The 19061-nt window shown below is 59.2% G+C and overlaps 1 protein-coding gene across 4 annotated transcripts; it reads left to right on the plus strand.

The window, feature by feature from the left end:
* Nucleotides 1-1416: 1416 nt before the first annotated feature.
* Nucleotides 1417-18723, plus strand: HCN3 (hyperpolarization activated cyclic nucleotide gated potassium channel 3). 4 transcript variants are annotated; one of them, XM_044990992.1, is made up of 8 exons: nucleotides 1417-2174; nucleotides 10645-11074; nucleotides 11304-11465; nucleotides 12750-12968; nucleotides 13320-13466; nucleotides 13615-13855; nucleotides 15873-16058; nucleotides 16654-18723. In XM_044990992.1, the coding sequence occupies exons 1-8, from the start codon at nucleotides 1780-1782 to the stop codon at nucleotides 17796-17798; spliced, it is 2925 nt and encodes a 974-aa protein (XP_044846927.1). In that variant the 5' UTR covers nucleotides 1417-1779; the 3' UTR covers nucleotides 17799-18723. The 4 variants fall into 4 exon arrangements, with proteins under 4 accessions (XP_044846927.1, XP_044846928.1, XP_044846930.1 ...); XM_044990993.1 differs by having other exon boundaries at nucleotides 1418-2174; nucleotides 15873-16037; XM_044990995.1 differs by lacking the exon at nucleotides 1417-2174 and adding an exon at nucleotides 2248-2738.
* Nucleotides 18724-19061: the final 338 nt, after the last annotated feature.

A 19061-nucleotide genomic window follows, 5' to 3' on the forward strand; every position in this document is an offset into this window, starting at 1 on the left:
TTCCCTCCGAGAGGGACCCGCCGCTGAATTGCCACCGAAGAGCCCGAGGTGCCGCCCCTTCCCCGTGGCTGCCCCAAGCACCTGCTTGCTGGGCTGGTGCCTGGAGCCGGCCCTGTCCCCAGGAACCCTGGACTGGCCTCTCCTGTAAGCCAGGCTCCAGGGGGTCAGAAGAGGAGTCCCACCCTTCCCAGAGCAGTCAGTCATGGAGCTCAGATGTGTTACTGGTGGGGCCATGCACATCTGTGTGGGGCCAGGGACAGGCTGGCCAGGATTGGGAGCTTTAGGGGAGCGGAGTCCTAGCATTTTTTTCTGTTGTAAAGTGGGGTGGCAGCCTGCAAAAGGTGAAGAAATAGGGTCTGAAACACTGGGGTCTAAATTAGCTGTTACCACTCAAGAGAGAGATCTTGGAGTCATTGTGGATAGTTCTTCGAAAACATCCACTCAGTGTGCAGCGGTCGTCAAAAAGCGAACAGAATGTTCGGAACCATTAGGAAAGGGATAGATAACAAGACACCAAATATCATAATGGCACAATACAAATCCCTGGTACCCAACACCTTGAACACTGCCTGCAGTTCTGGTCGCCCCTTCTCACAAAAGATATATTAGAATTGGAAAAGGTGCAGAGAAGGGCAACAAAAATGATCAGGGGGATGGAACAGCTTCCATATGAGCAGAGATTAAATCTGGGACTGTTCAGGTTGGAAAAGAGCCGACTCCGGGGGATATGACAGAGGGCTGTAAATCACCACTGGTTTGGGGAAAGCAAAGAGGGAAGCATTATTTACCCCTTCACATAACACAAGAACCAGGGGCCACCCAATGAAATTAACAGGGAGCAGGTTTAAAACAAACCTAAGGAAGTTCTTCACACAATGCACCCCTGGAACTCATTGCCAGGGGATGTTGTTCAGGCCAAAAGTACAACTGGGTTCGGAAAAGACTGGACAGGTGAGCAGGGACCCAACCCCATGCCCCGGGTGTCCCTAGCCTCTGATTGCCAGATGCTGGGACTGGAGACAGCAGGGGATGGATCACTGGATACTTGCCCTGTTCTGTTCATTCCCTCTGAAGCCTCCGGCATCGGCCACTATTGGAAGACAAGACACTGGGCTAGATGGACTATTGGGCTGACCCAGTGTCGCCATTCTTATGTTCTTGGCCAAAGGGATGCCGGGGCTGGGGGTGCAGGGCTCAGCCAAGCTTTCCGCTCCCCAGAATTGCCATAGGTGCCTTCACTGGGGTGTTTCAAGGACAAGCGATAGAAAGGGGTTGTTTTAACAGAAGGAAGCTGAGATTCCCCCTGCGGGGGCTGGGCGCCTCCCTCCCCGCTGCAGTCTCCGGGCTCCCGTCAGGGGGCAGCACTGGCCTTGCCGAGCCCCCGGATCGCCGCTGGCTGGGCCGAGCCGCCGCCGCCTGCCCGCGCTCCGGAGGATGGAGCTGCGGCTCCCTCAGCCCAGCTGACGTCTCCCCGCCTGGGCGTGTGCAACAGGCTCGCTCTGCCCCGCCGGCACCGGCCCTGGGGCGGCCATGGGGGAGCAGCGGCCGGCGGCCCCGGCATCCTGCGGCTGAGCCGGCTGCGGGGCAGGGAGGGGAGCGGCGCGCCCCCTCCGCGGGGTCCCCGGCAGCATCCCCAGCCGCGCCCCCGGCGGAGCCCAGAGCTGCGGCCGCCTCCGCCCGCCGGCTCCGGCTGCGGTGAGCATGTGCCCAGGGGGGCCGGGCCGGGCGCCCGGGCAAGGGCGTTTGAAGGGAACCTGAGCAGGGCGCTTCCCCGGCAGGATGGAGGCGGCGCCGGGCTCGGAGCCCCGGGACAGGGCGCAGGGCGCCGACCCGCGGGACAAGCCCCTGGCGCTGGACGGGGAGGCCCCCGGGCGCCCCGAGGGTAGCGCGGGCTCTGGGCCAGGCCAGCCGCCCCGCGCAGTGACCCCGGGGGAGGCGCCCGCCTCGCAGCCCGGGGCCGGCAAGGCGGAGGCGGCGGAGCAGATCCTGTCGGACGCCGAGGACCCCGCCGCGCTGGCCGGCACCTTCGTGCAGCGCCAGCTCGGGGCCATGCTGCAGCCCGCGGTCAACAAGTTCTCGCTGCGCATGTTTGGCAGCCACAAGGCGGTGGAGCTGGAGCAGCAGCGGGTGAAATCGGCCGGGTCCTGGATCATCCACCCCTACAGCGACTTCAGGTGAGAGGGGCCCTGGCACCCCCCGAGGGACCCGCCTGCTCGCCGGCCACCCCCTGCCCCCATCCTCCCTAGCCAGCCACCCCTGCCACCCAGCTGGGCCCTACCCCCTCCCCATGCACCCCTACAGCGATTTCAGGTGAGAGGGGCCCTGGCACCCCCCGAGGGACCCGCCTGCTCACCGGCCACCCCCTGCCCCCATCCTCCCTAGCCAGCCACCCCTGCCACCCAGCTGGGCCCTACCCCTCCCCATGCACCCCTACAGCGAGTTCAGGTGAGAGGGGGCCCGGAACCTGCTAAGGACCCACCTGCTCGCTGGCAACCCCGCCCCCATCCTCCCTAGCCAGCCACCCCCTCCCCCCCTAAGAACGGCCCTACTGGGTCAGACCAAAGTCCATCTAGGCCAGTGTCCTGTCTTCCGACAGTGGCCAGTGCCAGGTGCCCCAGAGGGAGTGAACAGAACAGGGAATCATCATCCTCCAGCTTCTGATATTCTCCCTGGCCAGCCACCCTCTGCCACCCAGCCGGGCCCTACCCCCTTCCCATCCACCCCTACAGCGACTTCAGGTGAGAGGGAGCCCAGCACCTGCTAAGGAACCGCCTGTTAGCTGCCCAGCCCCTGCCTCTGTCCTCCCTAGCTGGCCACTCCCCACCCGCAGTCACCCAGCCTCCCCTTCCCCTGTCTCTGTCCACGCCCAGCCTAACCACCCATTCCTGTCCACCCAGCCAGGCCCTACCCCTGTTCCCCTTCCCATCCACCCCTTCCGTGACTTCAGGTGAGAGGGGCCCTTGCCCCTCCTGACCCCACCTTCCAGCCAAGCCCCCGTCCTCCAGCTGATACACAGGGCGGTCAGGTTGCATGTATCCCTGCCCACCCCCATGCAAGGCTGTCTGCTCAGCCGTCCCCCCCATGTCCACCCTCCTGTGGGCCTGGGGCTGGCGCTGTCCTGGGTACTGAGCGTGAGGCCGCAGGCTAAGCCTGGCCTTCCCCTGCCGAGGCGGGCCCTGCTCAGCCCCGGGGATGGGTCCCGGTGGCTCAGGTCTCAATGGAGTGAGGGTGCTGCATTCTGTCCTCCCTGGCCCCCATGGCCCATACCCTCTGCTGCTCCAACGCCTGCTCCCTCGGGCTGTGAGCATCTATCTTCTATTTGTGCTGGTGCTCTGGGGCCTGCAGCCCCAGCCCCATTTTGCGGGGGAGGTGAGGTGGGGCTGGCCTAGGTGCCGGGGTCCTCTCACCAGGCTAGGGGCACCTGAGCCCTACAGCGCTGGTAGGAGGCCAGGGGGTGACATCCCAGGGATGGCCGGGCAGTGAGCTGCGGGGGTGGGCTCCACTCCCCAGGAACCCTGGAGGGGCCTTTCCTCAGCAGCTTGTGCTGTTCCTGCAAGCCAGGCACCAGGGACTGGGGGAGTCAGGTCCCTCCTCCCCCGATCAGTCAGGGAGATCAGTTTTGTCACCAGGGCCCCTCTACCTCCAGGTGGGAGCAGGGCAGCAGCTGGGAGCTGTAGGGGAGTCGGGGACTAAGAACCGACAGGATACAAATCCAGTGCCGTTCACTTTGCTGTGGAGGAAGTTTCTATTCCCAAGTCCTCACTGTCATCAGCCTTCCCTGCACCAAGACTCCCCAGCATCGCTGGACCACTGGGATTTACCCCAAGGAGGCATCACCTAGAGTGGTCCCCCTATTCTTCTTGGGGACCCCTTTCAAGCAGGCCCAGTGTGACTCTGGGAGGCCAGCTGATCACCAGAATCAGAAACTCCCCTGCTGCCCAAAATTCACCCCCTACCCCTTTTCTTTGGAAGGATCCTGTCCCTGACTTTCCAGGGAAGGGGCTCTGCCCAGCATGTGGTTAGTCCTCCCCTCTTGCCACTACTCTCCAGTAAGGCAGAGGCTAAAAGTAACATGCAGAGAGGCCAGGGTACTGACCAGGATGTGCTTCTGCTGCCCAGCAATCGCTCTGCTTGAGCATTTTCCAACCAACCCTATAGAATCCCAGGCAAATTCCTCTGGCAGCAGGACATGGGGTATCCCACGCTCAGCCCTTGGGAGTGACTCAGACCCTCCTGCCCCTGCAGTCCCAAGTGTCCCAGCAATCTCTCCCCCACAGCTCACTCCTGCATCTGGCAGTGCTTCGTGTATGGACAGGGGAGAGCTTCTAGGTAGCTGGGCCGAACCGACCCCGGGCACCGGGGCACCCCCAACAGAGGAAGACAGATCCTTCTGTCTGCCTCTGAGTAGCCCTTCTCTCTTGCCAGTGGACTAGGAGCTGTTTTTAGTTTGTGAAAGTACTGAGGAGTCACACCACATCCAAGGAGATTAACTCCTGTCCCAGCTCTTGCAGAAGGGGCGCTTGCAGAGCCCTCCCTCAGCAGGAATGGCTCTGGCAGTGCAGGCTGGTGGGGGAGTTGCACTGGGAAGGGCAGTGTGACCATTTAGCGCAGGGTGTGTGGCAAGAAGGCAGGCCTTGTGCTGGCAGGTCCAGGCACACTCCGTCCCTGGGATCTCTCCAGGGTGTTACTGGGATGTCTACGTGGTGGGAAGGAATTGGATGTCACAGGGATGTTGAGGCACATCGGATGGGCTTTCTTTATGGGGGTTGAAACTGCAAGACGATAATTTCTAGTGGAAAATTATGCCATGGTCACTGTGACCCAGCAGGAGGCTAGCACCTGAAACTGAAAGTAGCCTGCTCACATGTAGGTGTAACCAGGGGTCCCCCTGCAGAGAGGCCCTGATTCGCAGGAATGCTAAGGATCCTTTACACTGCTCCAGCAGAGTGCGAAGGGCTGTAAAGCAGCCATGTGTCACAGCTGCACCCCCTGTAAGGGCCTCAGCATGAGAAGGCACCACGTTTACAAGATGCAGCTCCTGTGAAGTCATGGTCCCTGCAGCTCTGCCTGGTGAAGGTGACAGGGTGACATGCGGGGGAGCTGGTAGGTAGCTGTCCAGGCTGGCTTACGCTGATGTTGTTTATTATCCGCATTATGGTAGCAACTGAGACCAATCAAGATCAGGGCCTTGCTGTGCTGGGCGCTGCCCGGCATAGAATAAAAGACAGGCTTCGCCCTAAAGAGCTTACAAAGTAAATCTGAGACAAGAGGCACCAGGTGGGTTTGGGCAGTCAGCAGGAGGGGAAGGACAAGGTTAGCTGGGTGAGCTTGTGCATGGCATTTGTCAGTGGCCAATGAGCTGGGGCAGATGACATTAACCCCTCCATAGCCAGAGTCCTTCTGGGCTGGCACTCCTAGCAAAGTACTAATCAGTAGGAGAGCTCTTGACTGCAGCTGGAGAGTCCCCAGAGTCGTGGCTTGGAAAGGATTAACCCAGCATACAGTGTGGCCCCCAGAGAGGCATTAGTGACCAGCTGCTAATCCTCAGCTTCTGACTGTTGGTTTCTGCTGTTATGGAAATTTGGGGTCTCACCATTGTTAGCTCCCCAAAGCCCATCTCTCCCTGCAGAGGCCTTTTTCGGTGTCCACCTTAGGAAGCTGGGCTGTCAGTGAACTGAGTTGGTTTTTGCACCTGCCTCTGTGCAACCCAGACACGGGGGCAGCTCTCTGTCTCTGTCTTTAACTTGTTACTTGAAACTGTTCTTGGCTATAGGACCAGAGACACCTCACGCCCATACAAACACGGGTGACTAGGGCTGGGTGCAGTTCTGCTGGGTCACAGGGAAAGCCGGAGTGTGAGCTGGCCAGGTTACCGCAGAGAGATGGGGAAAGGAGCCACATGGGCCTGGGAGGAAGGAGCAAAACTGCCCTTGATTTCTTCCTGTGAATGATTGTGGACTCCTCCCTTACTCAGTGTCTGTCATGGGGGTCCGGGGCTGTGTGGCGGAGGGGGGAAGGGGGATGTGTGTACCTGTGACTGGGGGAATGAGAACATCCATGGCCCCACTTGAGTGTGTTTAGAGAGAGAATTTTAGGGTGTAATCCAACACCTAAAAGAGTCTATTATGGGGGTTCTTCCCCATTCCTTTGAAGCAGCTGGCCGCTGTCAGAGAGAGGAGTGGGGTGGATGGGCCATCTGGCGGTGTCTCTGGGGGATTAATCTCTCTCCCCCCACTTCCCTCCTGGTGTCTGTCTCAGGGAGGAGCGAGTTTTGGTTCTTTTCTTTCTCCCGTTCTGAACGTGGCGGTGACGTAGGACACGTTGCCCCACAGAGAAATCCCCTCGGTGCCTGAGAGGCAGCCGTTGTGTGGGGTGAAATCACACAGCCAGCTACTCTCGGGCATTCAGGTGGGGGAGCCAGAGCATGTCAGGGCAGAGGAAGAAGAGAGACATGCAAGGGGCACTGGCGAAGGGCTCTGCCAGCGGAGGAGTGACGCTCTCTCACTGTGTTCGCCCCTGGGTTCTGCACCTTCTCCGAGGCTGGGGTGTTAACGGACCCTTCTAGAACCAGCAGTGTTCTCAGCACATTCCCCGTCTTGCAGTGGGGACTCCACCCCAGCGCACGGTCCAAGAGCCGAGTAAGAGCAATAGTGGGAGGACGCTCACACCACTGGAGACCAGCCCAGTAGGGGCAGGATGTGGCTGGAGGGAGCTAGAGTCCCAGCCACGTTTACAGGGACTCCCTGCGAGACGGTTTCTGTCACAGACTCCCCGACTTTCCGGGGAAGAAACAGCTTTGGGGAGGCATGCAACTGGCAGCAGCCAGGAACTGAACTGAATAAACTAGCAGCAGGGTTCGAAGCCGCGCACTCAGAGGCAGGGCTCTGCCTGCCTGGGGCTGAGGGTTTAGAGCCCGTCCCCCTCCTCTCATGCCACTTGCTGCTGCTTGTTCCTCATCAATAAAAGACTTGCTCGAACCAAAGTTACCTTGAGATCCTCTCAGAGCCTTTGCCTGGATCCCAGCAATATTCCAAGCCTGGCTCTGGAACGGCAAGTGCGGCACTTCTGCCTGGTTGGTTGGAGCTGTGGTGGCACCTAAAGACCATAACCGAGATCATGGTCCCATTGTGCCAGTGCTGCCCAGTGGGAGACTGTCCCTGCCCAGAGCCCCTGCAGTCTGAATGGACCCGACACACGCCGGCTGGAAAGAGAAACAGAGGCCCTGACCAAAGCCACCCTGCAGATCAGTGGCAGAGCTGGGGTCTCCTGAGGCCCAGCACGGTACCCAGAAGTCTCTTCTCCTCTGCTGATGCTGGCCTTTCCCCATAGTGGCTCAGAGCTCCACCTGAGAGATTCACTGGAAGAGGCAGCATCTTCTTATACCTGGTTTTAAATATTTTTCCTAAGGGCTGAAGCCAAGGCCCTGGGGAAGGTCAGGGCAGGAACCGGGTAAGCCAGGCCGGCCCCCTGTGGAGGTCACAGCCTGCAAAGCCTGATGCATCCATCTGCCTGCAGAGGCCTGGATTCTAGTCTCTTCCCCAAGAGCTTGGCTTTGCAGAGTGAATTCATCTGGCACCGGCGCCACATTTCCAAGGTGAGTTAGTGGGGCTGTAGCACATGGTGGGAGGCGAGCCCAGCAGGGGAAAAACCAGGCTGAGAATTGCAGGAACCTCCCCTCTCCAAAATCCAGAGCACAGCCCAAGATGCCCAGGCATAATATTGGTGCTGTAGGAGATACAGGGGCTCCCCTCTGCCCAATGCAGAGCACTCCCTGCTAACCACTCCCTCTGGCACCCGAGGAGCACCGTGCCCAGACCTGGGTGGGACGCAGCAAGGGGCGTCACTCTCCCAACGAGTGTGGCTCTTTGGTCCTGTGGCTTGTGCAGCGGGTTGCCCTCTGGCACGGGGAGGGTGCTGGCTGCAGACGCCCCTCAGCCCAACAGAGGGATGGCAGGAAGGTGCGTCTCCTTTAGCCCTCAGCCCCCACCTCTGCCTGCATGGTCACACTGTGCTCAGTACCCTGGCCTCTTCATGGCTCTGACCATGAGCCAGGCTTTGGGAACCCAGAGCCCTGCCCCTCCCATCCTGCTTGTGTAACCAGAGAGCTTATTGCAAACCCTGTAAGCCCCTGTGGGCAGTGATAAGGAACCAGGTGCTGGTGAAGAGACGCAGAGCCCTCGCCCCCCACCAGTGCTGGAGGGCCAGAGCCTGAGTTCCCGGGGAGGAAAGAACCTGGGACCCTCTGTGCTTGGCCACTTGTGCCTGGGCACTTCAGCAAAAGCCGATTGCCCTGAAGCACAGAAGCGGAACCCAGTGGGGGCTCTTTTATCCTTCCCCCCTCAACCCCACCCCCAGCTGCGCCTACGGGCCACACCCTCGAGCTCCCTCCTGGAAATTGGGGCTGGCACAATAGGCGGCAGTGAGGGGTGGGTGCTGGGGGAGAGGGAAGTTTGTGTCTTGAGTCCGGGCAGATAGGGACTGAGTCCATCATCTGAGCTCCAACCCCAGCTCTGACACTGCTTCACTGGGTGCAAGTCCCGTCCCTGCTCTGGACTCAGTCTGCCCATCTGTGACCCTGATCCGCCTGCCTGGCAGGTGCCCGCAGTGCCAGGAGTGAAGGCTTGCAAGGGGATGCTGGGAGGTGTGATCTCTTTACTCCATGCTGTTGGGTAAAGCAGCACCAGGGAGGGTCTCCGTACCCTGCCTCCTTATTCACGGGAGGGAGCTCCTCTCCCTGGGCTGGCAGCAGTCAGCCTGGCACCCTCCCCAGGGGGAAGAGTTGGTTTCCACGGTGGGGTCTCCATAAGGCCCCCACTCTCCATAGCCCAGGCATCATCCTTGAACCCAAGCTCTCCCTCTCCTCCTCCTCCTCCACTGGCGGAACTGGCCATCACCATCTTGGGAACATTTCCCGAAGCCTTGCCTCCCCTCTCCTGGACTCCCCGGGCCTTCAGCCCGTCTCACCGGGACTATTGCAACTCTCCTCTGCCAGGCTTGCCAAGCCCCAGTCAGCAGCAGGGGCACAGTGAGGTTACCCACTCCGCCCTCTCCCTTCTGGGTGAGAATCACCCTCGCTGTTTTCAGAGCCTAGCCCAGGCCTAGGGAACGGATCTGGCCCACCTGTTCCTCGTTAACAGCTGCACCAAGGACAGCCAGGCTCTATGCAGACCTGCTGTTTGTGAAGAGAGGGAGGCAGGAGATGGGAGAGGACGCTGGGGCAGAGGCTGTGATGAGCAGGTGGAAGGGTTTGGGCCCGGAGGCCCACATGGCTGCTGTAAGCGGATGGAAAAGGCCTGGGAGCTCCTGTGGAGATAAAGAGCAGGGCAAGATGCCAGGTGGAGAGGGAGGCCAGCCCCCATGGTGGGGGTGGTGGAGGATACATACTTCTTGTGGAATTACTGAATGAAAGGGAAACTGAGGCAGGGTGCTACAGAGCCACCCCAGGCCACCAGCTGCACTTGGCAGGCAGCCAGTGCTGTCAGAGCCCCTCAGGTGCTGGGTCTCTGTTCTCTTCTCACCAAGCTTTGGCTGTCTTCTGCCTTCATGCATCTCCCCACTGTCAGGGCAAGAACTTTCCCCTCCACAGCTCATACTACCAGGCCCAGCCACCCTATCCTTTGCTGCCTCAGCAGCTCTCCGCTTCCTATCATAGGCAGCTGGAGCCTCCTCTCTCTCCTTCCCTGCCACTGTGCTAATTCCTTTCCCCTTGGGATCTCAGGCTGGGTGCAGACTCAGCCCCTCCGTGCTCTCGTACCACGGCTCTCTGGTTGTTTGGGGCCACAAAGGTTGGGAGTAGAGCTGTCTGGCTGGGCGTGTTGTGTTGCCCCCGCAGACGGCTGGCGAGCTGCAGCTTGGAATCACAGGCTGCTCTCAGCCCTCTGAGGTGGAGAGACAAATGGGGTGATGCGTGCATGTGTATGTGTGCACGTGTGCTTCCTGGCCGTGTATCTGTTTGGGGCATGTGCAGTGGGAGGAGGGTGTGTGTCCGTGTCCACGCGTGTGCATCCTGGCCGTGTGTCTGTTTGGGGCACGTGCACGCAATCTCCAAAGGGTTTATAGAGTCCAAGGCCAGAAGGGACCCTGCTGATCAGCAAGTCTGACATCCTGTGTCACGCAGGCCACAGGACTTCCCTGAATTGGTTCCTGTTGGATCTACAGCTCATCTTTTTGATTTAAGTATTTCTGATGATGGAGAATCCCCCACAGCTCTGGGTAAATTGCCCCAATGATTAATTACGCTCACTCTTAAACATTTGCACTTCATTTCTAGTCTGAATCTGTCTCGTTTCAACTTCCAGATGTTGGCTCGTGTTAGATTTTTGTCTGCTCGACTGAAGAGCCCGTGATCAAATGTCTTGTTCCCCAGGAAGGTACTTACAGACACTGAGCAAATCATCCCTTAAACTTCTCTCTAAACAGATGGAGCTCTGTCGCTGTAAGGCAGGTTTTCCAGCCCTTTCACCATTCTCATGGCTCTTCTCTGAACCCTCCAGTTTAAACTGATCCAATTTCTCACGCAGGTTTAGCTACTAGAAGGAGGTTTTCATTCTCTCCCTCCCTTTCTCCTTCCCTGGCTCCATTCCCCATCTCCTTTCCTCCTTTCTTGTTCCCCTGCTTTGTGCCCGCTCTCCATTCCTCCTGCAGGTTTTACTGGGACCTCATCATGCTGCTGCTGATGGTGGGAAACCTCATCATCCTGCCCGTAGGCATCACCTTTTTCAAGGATGAGAACACGCCACCTTGGATTGTCTTCAACGTGCTGTCAGACACCTTCTTCCTGGCCGACCTGGTGTTGAACTTCCGCACGGGCATCGTGGTGGAGGACAACACGGAGATCATCCTGGATCCACACACCATCAAGATGAAGTACCTGAAGAGCTGGTTCCTGGTCGATTTCATCTCCTCCATCCCCGTGGATTACATCTTCCTCATCGTCGACCTGGAGACTCAGGTGGACTCCGACGTCTACAAGACGGCGCGGGCCCTGCGCATCGTGCGCTTCACCAAGATCCTCAGCTTGCTGCGCCTGCTGCGCCTGTCCCGCCTCATCCGCTACATTCACCAGTGGGAGGAGGTGGGAGAAGAGTGGATCATTTGGGGGGATCCCTGCCTGGAGGGATCAAGGGGGGGTTCAAAACCCCTGGCTAGGGGGAGGGGCATCTTGGGGACCTGTGGCTGGGAGGCTTAAGGAGCTTTTGTGGGGAGTCAGGGGGCATTTGGGGGCTCCATGTCCTCCCGTGCGGGTAGCTGGAGAAGAGAGCTGGCTTTTCACAGTCTTTCTCCCGGCTTGTGCTCTTGCTCAGATTTTCCACATGACCTACGACTTGGCCAGTGCCGTGGTGCGGATCGTTAACCTCATTGGCATGATGCTGCTGTTGTGCCACTGGGACGGCTGCCTGCAGTTCCTGGTGCCCATGCTGCAAGATTTTCCTGAGGACTGCTGGGTCTCCATCAATCACATGGTGGTGAGTGCCCCGCCCGGCTCTTCTGCACTGGAGCCTGAGATCCCCAGGTTCTTTGTGTCTCCCTGGGGTGGGGCCGTTGGGCTCCAGCCTGTCCCTTCCTTGCGGTATCTGCTCTCCTCAGCATCTGTCATCCCATTCTGATCTAAGAGAGCCCCAAGATGGAACGGTGCCATCCGCTGCCCTGGTGCCCATCATGGGACATAAGGAGCAAAGCCTTTATTGTACAAGACAATTGTTTAAAACCATCCCCCATCCCAGACTGCCGCCACAGAGCTGTGTTCCTGTGGGCTCCCGGAGGAGCTGTGCCCAGGAGCAAGCTGGCTGGGGATCAAGGGGGGGAATCCTTGGCCAGGGCCATGGGCTCCATGCAGAGTCCCAGTCTCCACTGTGGCCGTGACACATGCACTGTGTCATTCTCTGTTAACAATGAATGTGCTGGAAGGCAGATCCCCTCCCACCCTGCTCAGCGGCCAAGGGCTGCATGGGGTCGGTGAGGGCAGAATTTGACCTCCCTGACCCTGCAGGGCTAACAGGAGAACTGCCTTTGGAGGGGTTGATCTCCTGAGTGAGAGAATGAGGCTGTTTGCAGAGCCGGGCTGCAGTCTGTGTAATGGGGATCGTGGCATGTGTATGGGGTATGGGAGGCTTAGTGTTTATAAAGGGACAGGCAGGTGATAAACCTTATGCTGATGGCTCTAGCCTGGGAGACCTCATGGACCAGACTATCATGCATGTTCCAGGCTGGGAGCATCCCCTGGCACACACGCCGCTAGACACACACTCTTACACACACACACACAGGTGCACGCTCTTACACCTGTGCTAATTACACATGCACACGTGCTGTCCAGCTGGGGGCTGATGGAGATCCTGGAGTCTGATTGCAGCCCTGCAGGCAACAGTCAGACAGGGGAATCTCTCAATCTGGACGTGTCCCTGCTGCAGCACATCTCTGCCACTAATTAAATCCCACACGCAAGGGAAATCCCTCGCACCAGCTGCCAAGAGACAGCAGGCAGGAGGGGCTCCTGCTGCCTCCCTGGGAGCTGGGCTGGGGGCAAAGCCTCTGGTCCTTAGATCAGCCCAGAAGCCGCTGCCCCCTGGGGAACGGGGCCCTGCCCTGGGGTGTGCGGCCACAGACGTGCTCCCCTGCTGGCTGGGAGCTCACATTTCTCCCACCCTGGGGTGGGAGATCCAGAGAGGCTGTGTATTCAAAGAAATCCCTGGCTCCAGTGGCAGGAGCTAGCCTGGCTACAGCCTGCTCAGGTGCCCTCCTGTCTGCAGAACGACTCCTGGGGGAAGCAGTACTCCCATGCCTTGTTTAAGGCCATGAGCCACATGCTCTGCATCGGGTACGGCCAGCAAGCTCCGGAGGGGATGACTGACGTCTGGCTCACCATGCTCAGCATGATTGTGGGTGCCACCTGCTACGCCATGTTCATTGGCCACGCCACTGCCCTCATCCAGTCGCTGGACTCCTCTCGCCGGCAGTACCAGGAGAAGGTGAGTGCCCCAGCAGGGCTTGGGGGCGTCAAGCAGGCCCCAAAGCTCAGGCAGGGTGGTAAGGGGCAGGCCTTGAGGCAAGCAGGGGAGGTGTGTGGCGGGGAGCTAGGGCCTGGGTATGAGCTGGGAATGAACAGATCCTTGTGTCACTAAACACTGCCCGACCTGTGCCACTCCTTGCCAGCTTCTCCCCTGGTTCCATCCCCGCAGGGCTGCCTGGCACCATGCTGCACTCTTGCCCTGGGGCTCAAGCCGCAGGCATGGGCCCCCTCCCAGCCACGTATGGAGCCCCTGCCCTTCCCATTTGGGTGTGTCCAGCCCTGGCATGAGAGTTTCTGTCTGTCCCTCCAGTACAAGCAGGTGGAGCAGTACATGTCGTTCCACAAGCTGCCCGGGGACACGCGCCAGCGGATCCATGAGTACTATGAGCACCGCTACCAGGGCAAGATGTTTGATGAGGAGAACATCCTGGGGGAGCTGAGTGAGCCTCTCAAAGAGGTAGGGAGTTCTGGAGCCAGGGCCAGCCCCACTGCCCCCTCTGGGTGGGTGAGTGCTGGGGCCAGTCCCGCCGCCCCCTCGGGGGGCGATCGCTGGCGGGTTGCTGCTCTCGGAAGGGTAAAGTGACCCTCTGCTGCCCTCCTCCCAGGAAATCATCAACTTTAACTGTCGGAACCTGGTGGCCAACATGCCGCTGTTCGCCAGTGCCGACCCCAGCTTTGTGACAGCCACGCTGACCAAGCTGCGCTTCGAGGTCTTCCAACCTGGGGACTTCATCATCCGCGAGGGCACCGTGGGCAGGAAGATGTACTTCATCCAGCACGGCGTGGTCAGCATCCTCACCAGGGGCAACAAGGAGACCAAGCTGTCCGACGGCTCCTACTTCGGGGGTGAGGCTGCTCCCCAGATGGGAGGGTGTGTCTGTGGCTCAAGGGTCCGGGATGCAGATGTGATGGGATCCCCGGGGTGCAGCCTGGGAGCGTGGGACCGCTGTGCCCCTTAGCTCTCCAGCCCGGGCTGTCTCTCACAATGCCTGGCTAGTGGCCAGCTGCAACCCCTCCAGGCACTGTGATCACTCAGCACAGCCACAAGTGGAGCCCCCCCTCAGCTAGATCGCATGAATGCTCCCAGAGCCACTCCTGAATCAGACAGGGAAAGGCCCCAGCCGAATCCCCCCAGCTCCCAGCACTGTGCCTCAGGAGTATACCATCCTGCACTGCTCACGATGAGCAATGCGGATTTATTAATTGGTTCACCACTTCATCAATGGAAAGTGGATATACACCAGCCTTTGCAAACCTGAGCACATTTGCCACACGCTTCGGGCAAACTCACTGGTAAAGATAAACAGTTAAACTATCTTTTGTAGTCAATACATTTGTTTAAGTGGTATTAAGTGATAGGCAAAAAGTCAGAGTTAGTTACCAAAAGAAAAGAAAATATAAGCACGCAGCCTAAACTCTGAAGCCTATTGGACGGGGCAACATTGAGATTAAGCAGTTTTTTTCACCCCACTAGATATTGCAGTTCATAGTACACAGATTTCACCCTTGAAATCTGGGCCAGTGTCCTCTGTTGGAGTCTCAAGTCTTCAGTTTCCTTGTTGCTAGCAGCACAGGTGGGGGCAGGAGAAAGGCCAAGCAGGGGGCCTCTGTGTTCTGTTTTATACCCTTAGTCCCATGTAGAACATAAATCCAGGCATGTCTGGTGGGCATTGCTGAGTCCCCAGGCAAGGTTGAGCAATTCCCCTGGTGTGGCTTCATGCAGGTGAGTCATTGCATTGTAGCTCCCTTGCTGGACAGTAGCAGGGCAGGGGGCGAGGGATAGCTCAGTGGTTTGAGCATTGGCCTGCTAAACCCAGGCTTGTGAGTTCAATCCTTGAGGGAGCCACTTAGGGATCTGGGGCAAAAATCAGTACTTGGTCCTGCTAGTGAAGGCACAGGGCTGGACTCAATAACCTGTCAAGGTCCCTTCCAGTTCTAGGAGATAGGTATATCTCCAATTATTATTATTATAGCTGCTGAATGGTTGTTTGACACCCCGCCTGGGTGTTGGTTACTTTCCTGCTGTTGACTCTGGGGGGTGGGGGGCTAATATCTGGCTGATTCCCCCAACTTATAGCACGTTTTAGTGACAACCATAGAACACAATTCCCATAACTTCACATGCATCAATGATACACATCTATGGACCAAGAAATGACTTTCAGTAGATCATAACTTTTCCCCTGATACCTCACCCAGCCTGTTTTATATGCAAGTTCACAGTCATATGTAAATGAGGAAGATGGGGGTTACAGGACACCCCCCCCAAGGTACAGAATATCACAGGAGAATCCTAGCCCCAGCTGTTGTACTCCTGTGCCCACCGCCTCATGGCCCTAACTTAGGCTCCACCCACCCACCTGGGTTTACTAAGGTGCCCCTCACCCTACAGTCTAAGGCTTCTTTGAGTTAAAATACTTAGTAATCTGCTGCTCATGCTGAGGAGGGGGTCTTGTCCAATGATTTGAACTGGAGGGGCTGGGAGCCAGGACTCCTGGGTTCTCTCTCCAGCTCTGGGAAGGCAGTGGCGGTAAGAATGGAGGGGGAGGAGGAGGGGCTGGGAGCCAGGACTCCTGGGTTCTCTCTCCAGCTCTGGGAGGGAGAAGGAGCGGTGTCTAGGGTTAGAGCAAGGTGTGGCCATGCCAGACAGGACTCCTGGGTTCTGTTCCCAACTCTGTAAGTGGCTGTTGCATTGCCTAGGATTGGTCCCTTCCCAACTTTGTACTTCAATTTTGTTCAGCACACAAGCTCCTGTAACATAAGAGGCACTAGTCAAGGTAACTGTCTCCCCTTCTCTGGCTGGGGGGTCAGTGCCAGCAAGGAGGTGGCCACGGCCATGATGCCAAGCTCTGTGTCCCCACAGAGATCTGCTTGTTGACACGGGGGAGGCGGACAGCCAGCGTGCGTGCCGACACCTATTGCCGCCTCTACTCGCTCTCGGTGGATAACTTCAACGAGGTGCTGGAGGAGCACCCCATGATGCGTAGGGCCTTCGAGACCGTGGCCATGGACCGCCTGGACCGCATCGGTGAGGGAGCGCTCACCCCAGGTGCATGCCAGCCACCCCCGCGAATCTCCTTGCTCCCAGGCAGCTGCTGCACTGGCACATACCCCCCTGCTCCCCAACCCCCTTCCCCTGTCCTTGGGCCTTTAACATCAGGGGCATTTCTTTCCCTGCCTTCTTCGGGGTTGGGCTGAGGAGCCTGCTCTGGGATTCCCTCCCTCTCCCCAGTACGGGGTAAGGGGATCTGCTATATGGCATCGCTTTTGTTCACAAGGAGGGTCTGTAAATTACCCCTCCCAAGCTCAGCCTCCCACTGCCTCCCCCTTGCACTCCTCACTGGTGAGGGCCGACCTGACTAGCTGCTGGCCCTGGGGGCAAATGGGACCCCAAGGGTGCCAGGCCTATACCCTTCCTACACAGCCGTCGATAGACACTCAGCCAAGAAAACTGCTAGTGTCAGCATAACCCCATGGTAGGAGCAGGGGGCCAGGACTCCTGGGTTCTATCCCCCTGCTCCTCATCCTCCCTGTCTGTAAGACGGTGGAGATGCTCATATCTGCCTGCTACTCCCATGGTGTTCCGGCCCTGGGCACAGCTCAGGCAGGTGTTGGTGACCCTGTCTTTTCTCTCTGTCCCTCAGGTAAGAAGAACTCCATCCTCCTGCGCAAGCGAGCAGAGCATAGCTCGGGGGCCATGAACAATGAGATGATCCAGCAGATCGTCAAGCACGACCGGGACATGGCCCACAACATCCAAGACCTGCAGCAAATGGCAGTGGGCCGGGAGTTGAGTGGCAAGCCAGTGATCTGGGAGCCCCTGGTGCATGCACCACTGCAAACGGCAGCTGCCACCACCAACGTGGCCATTGCCTTGACTCACCAGCAGAGTCTGCAGGCCCACATCTTCCTGCCACCCTCCTCCATCTCCAGCCCACTCTCGCCTGAGGCCACCCTGCTCACCAGGCAAGTGCGCAGGTCCCAGCCCAGCCTGGGGGGCTCCCGGCCCTCCTCAGTGAGCTCCCAGTCCGGTGTACAGTCCCACCTGCAGACGCCTGCAGCCAACTCCCCTTCATCCCCCATGATCCAGTCCCAGTCGCCTCTGGAAAGTGGGGGGCAGAAAGCTGGCCACGTGGGACTGCCACAGCCAAGGCTGGTGCAGAAGGGAGAGCCCCTGGCAATAGCAAAGCAGCCCCTGACGGGCTCCCAACCCCAGCTCTCCAAGTCTCGAGGCACCTCAGTTTCCACATCACTTCTCCAGCAGCCAGCAGGGGCTCCGTCCCCTAGCTCTGAGCAGATGCTCCCAGCAGGGAGAACTCTCCACTACAGCCTGTCCCGAGCCACCGGCTCCCACATCTCTCTGCTGATGCAGCCGCAGCAGCTGGTGAAGCACAGGAGCATCCAGGGCCTACCCATCGGGAGGCTCACCCAGGACGTCCGGCTCCTGTCGGCATCTCAGCCATCCCTGCCCAATGAAGTCGCCCAGCAAGTGGACAGGAGCTCCTCCCATCAGGGCAGAAAGTCAGCGGGGAACCTGGCTCACAGGTCATCTCCCTCGGTAGCTGGTCTCCTCACCAAGCCACCCCCTGGGGTTCCAGGCCAGCCAGCACACCCGCAGCAGATGCCTTCAGGATCTTTGGTCCAATCCAGCCGGCCCGTGAGCGGAGCGTCCACACCGCAGTCTCCCGTCTCCACGCCCAGGCATGCGGCAGGCCCCTCCCGCAAGGGTTCCGTGGCATTCAGTCCTGAGGTGGAAAGTGGGAAGCCCAAACTCCCGTCCAACATATGAGAGCCCAGGGCTGCGTCCAAGCGTGAGGGAGAGAGGCGTGGGCTCTCCGGAGAGCCGTGCTCCTGGGGCTGGGGCAGGGAGAAAGGGGGACAGCCTCCCCCAAGGCCCCCACCTCGGGCTGAGGCTGAGTCTGAGTGGGCAAGGAGAGGAGATGGCCAGGGGTGACCACCTACCACAGACACCGACTCTGCCAGAGTCATGTGCCTGGCTGCAGGGCAGGCTCTGCCCAGGGGTCGCTCTGGGATTCCCCTGACTCCACTGAGGACAGGAAGCCACTAAAAGGCTGCCCCCATCTGCACCCCACAGCAGGGGGCAGCAGGGCCATGGGCTGGGCTGACTCCATCAGTGCTCTGCCTCTCCCTGGGAACACCAACCTTGCAAGGGGACCCTGCCCCTACTCTGTCCTCTCACTCCACCCGCTCCCAAGGAGCCCAGCCCCTGCCCTGCAGGGCATAGGCCCCGCCGTGGTGAGCAGCGTCAGGAAGGCACTCAGTGGATCCTCCCACTCATGTTAGGAAATTCTCCCAGCCCCTCCACCTCGCCCATCCGTCAGCTGCGTCCCCACAATGGCCTGCTTGAAGCCTTTGCCCTGTGCGGGAGGCAGGGGTAGGGGGATCGGGCCAGAGCCCCATGGTGAGTCCTTTCCCCTCACCCACAGCAGGGGACAGAGTGGGGTGGATGGACCCCATGGAGAGGCCTTTGCACTGGGGGAGGGCAGAGCGGGAGGGAGGTGGGGGGCTGCAAGGTTGCCGAGAGACTGGAATCCCCCTCACTCCAGCTCCCAAGCCTCTGTACCCAGAGCAGGACGCCTGGGGCCCCATGGCGCTGGCTACCATGGCCAACCCAGGAAGCCAAGATGAATCCATCCAGCACCCCATGGTCCCAGGCAGCTCCGAGTCCCCAGGACTCCAGGTGTCTCCCCCTCACCCCCAGCTGGTCTAGTCTGAGAGGTCACACAGATCCTCATGCGCTTGGCCTCTGCCCCCAGAGGCCTGGCAAGTCACTGCCACTTGTGAGCACGTCTCAGCCGCCCCGTCTCTCCCATAGGTGACTTTAAATGTGTGCAGCAGGAGCCCATGTGAGTGCCTCTAGCCTAGAGAACCCAGTTCCGTGGGAAAGGGAGGCATGGGGAGCAGGCATGTCTCATCCCCCACTGCTCCAAGCACCTGGTCTTTATAGTCAGGTGGTCCCTGTAGAAAGTGGGAGATCTGGACCCAGCAGAAGGGAGCTGTGGGCCAGGGCTGTCCTGGCTGTAACTGTCTG

The sequence above is a fragment of the Mauremys mutica genome, chromosome 17 (assembly GCF_020497125.1).
Source record: "Mauremys mutica isolate MM-2020 ecotype Southern chromosome 17, ASM2049712v1, whole genome shotgun sequence".
Classification (NCBI taxonomy): domain Eukaryota; kingdom Metazoa; phylum Chordata; order Testudines; family Geoemydidae; genus Mauremys; species Mauremys mutica.

What these genes read in the sequence shown, in the direction of transcription:
- HCN3 (XM_044990992.1), top strand. Translation starts at nt 1,780, where the DNA reads ATGGAGGCGGCGCCGGGCTCGGAGCCCCGGGACAGGGCGCAGGGCGCC. An exon ending in ACATTCACCAGTGGGAGGAG is followed by an intron (nt 11,075 to 11,303) that starts GTGGGAGAAGAG and finishes GCTCTTGCTCAG; the next exon opens with ATTTTCCACATGACCTACGA. An exon ending in CGACGGCTCCTACTTCGGGG is followed by an intron (nt 13,856 to 15,872) that starts GTGAGGCTGCTC and finishes GTGTCCCCACAG; the next exon opens with AGATCTGCTTGTTGACACGG.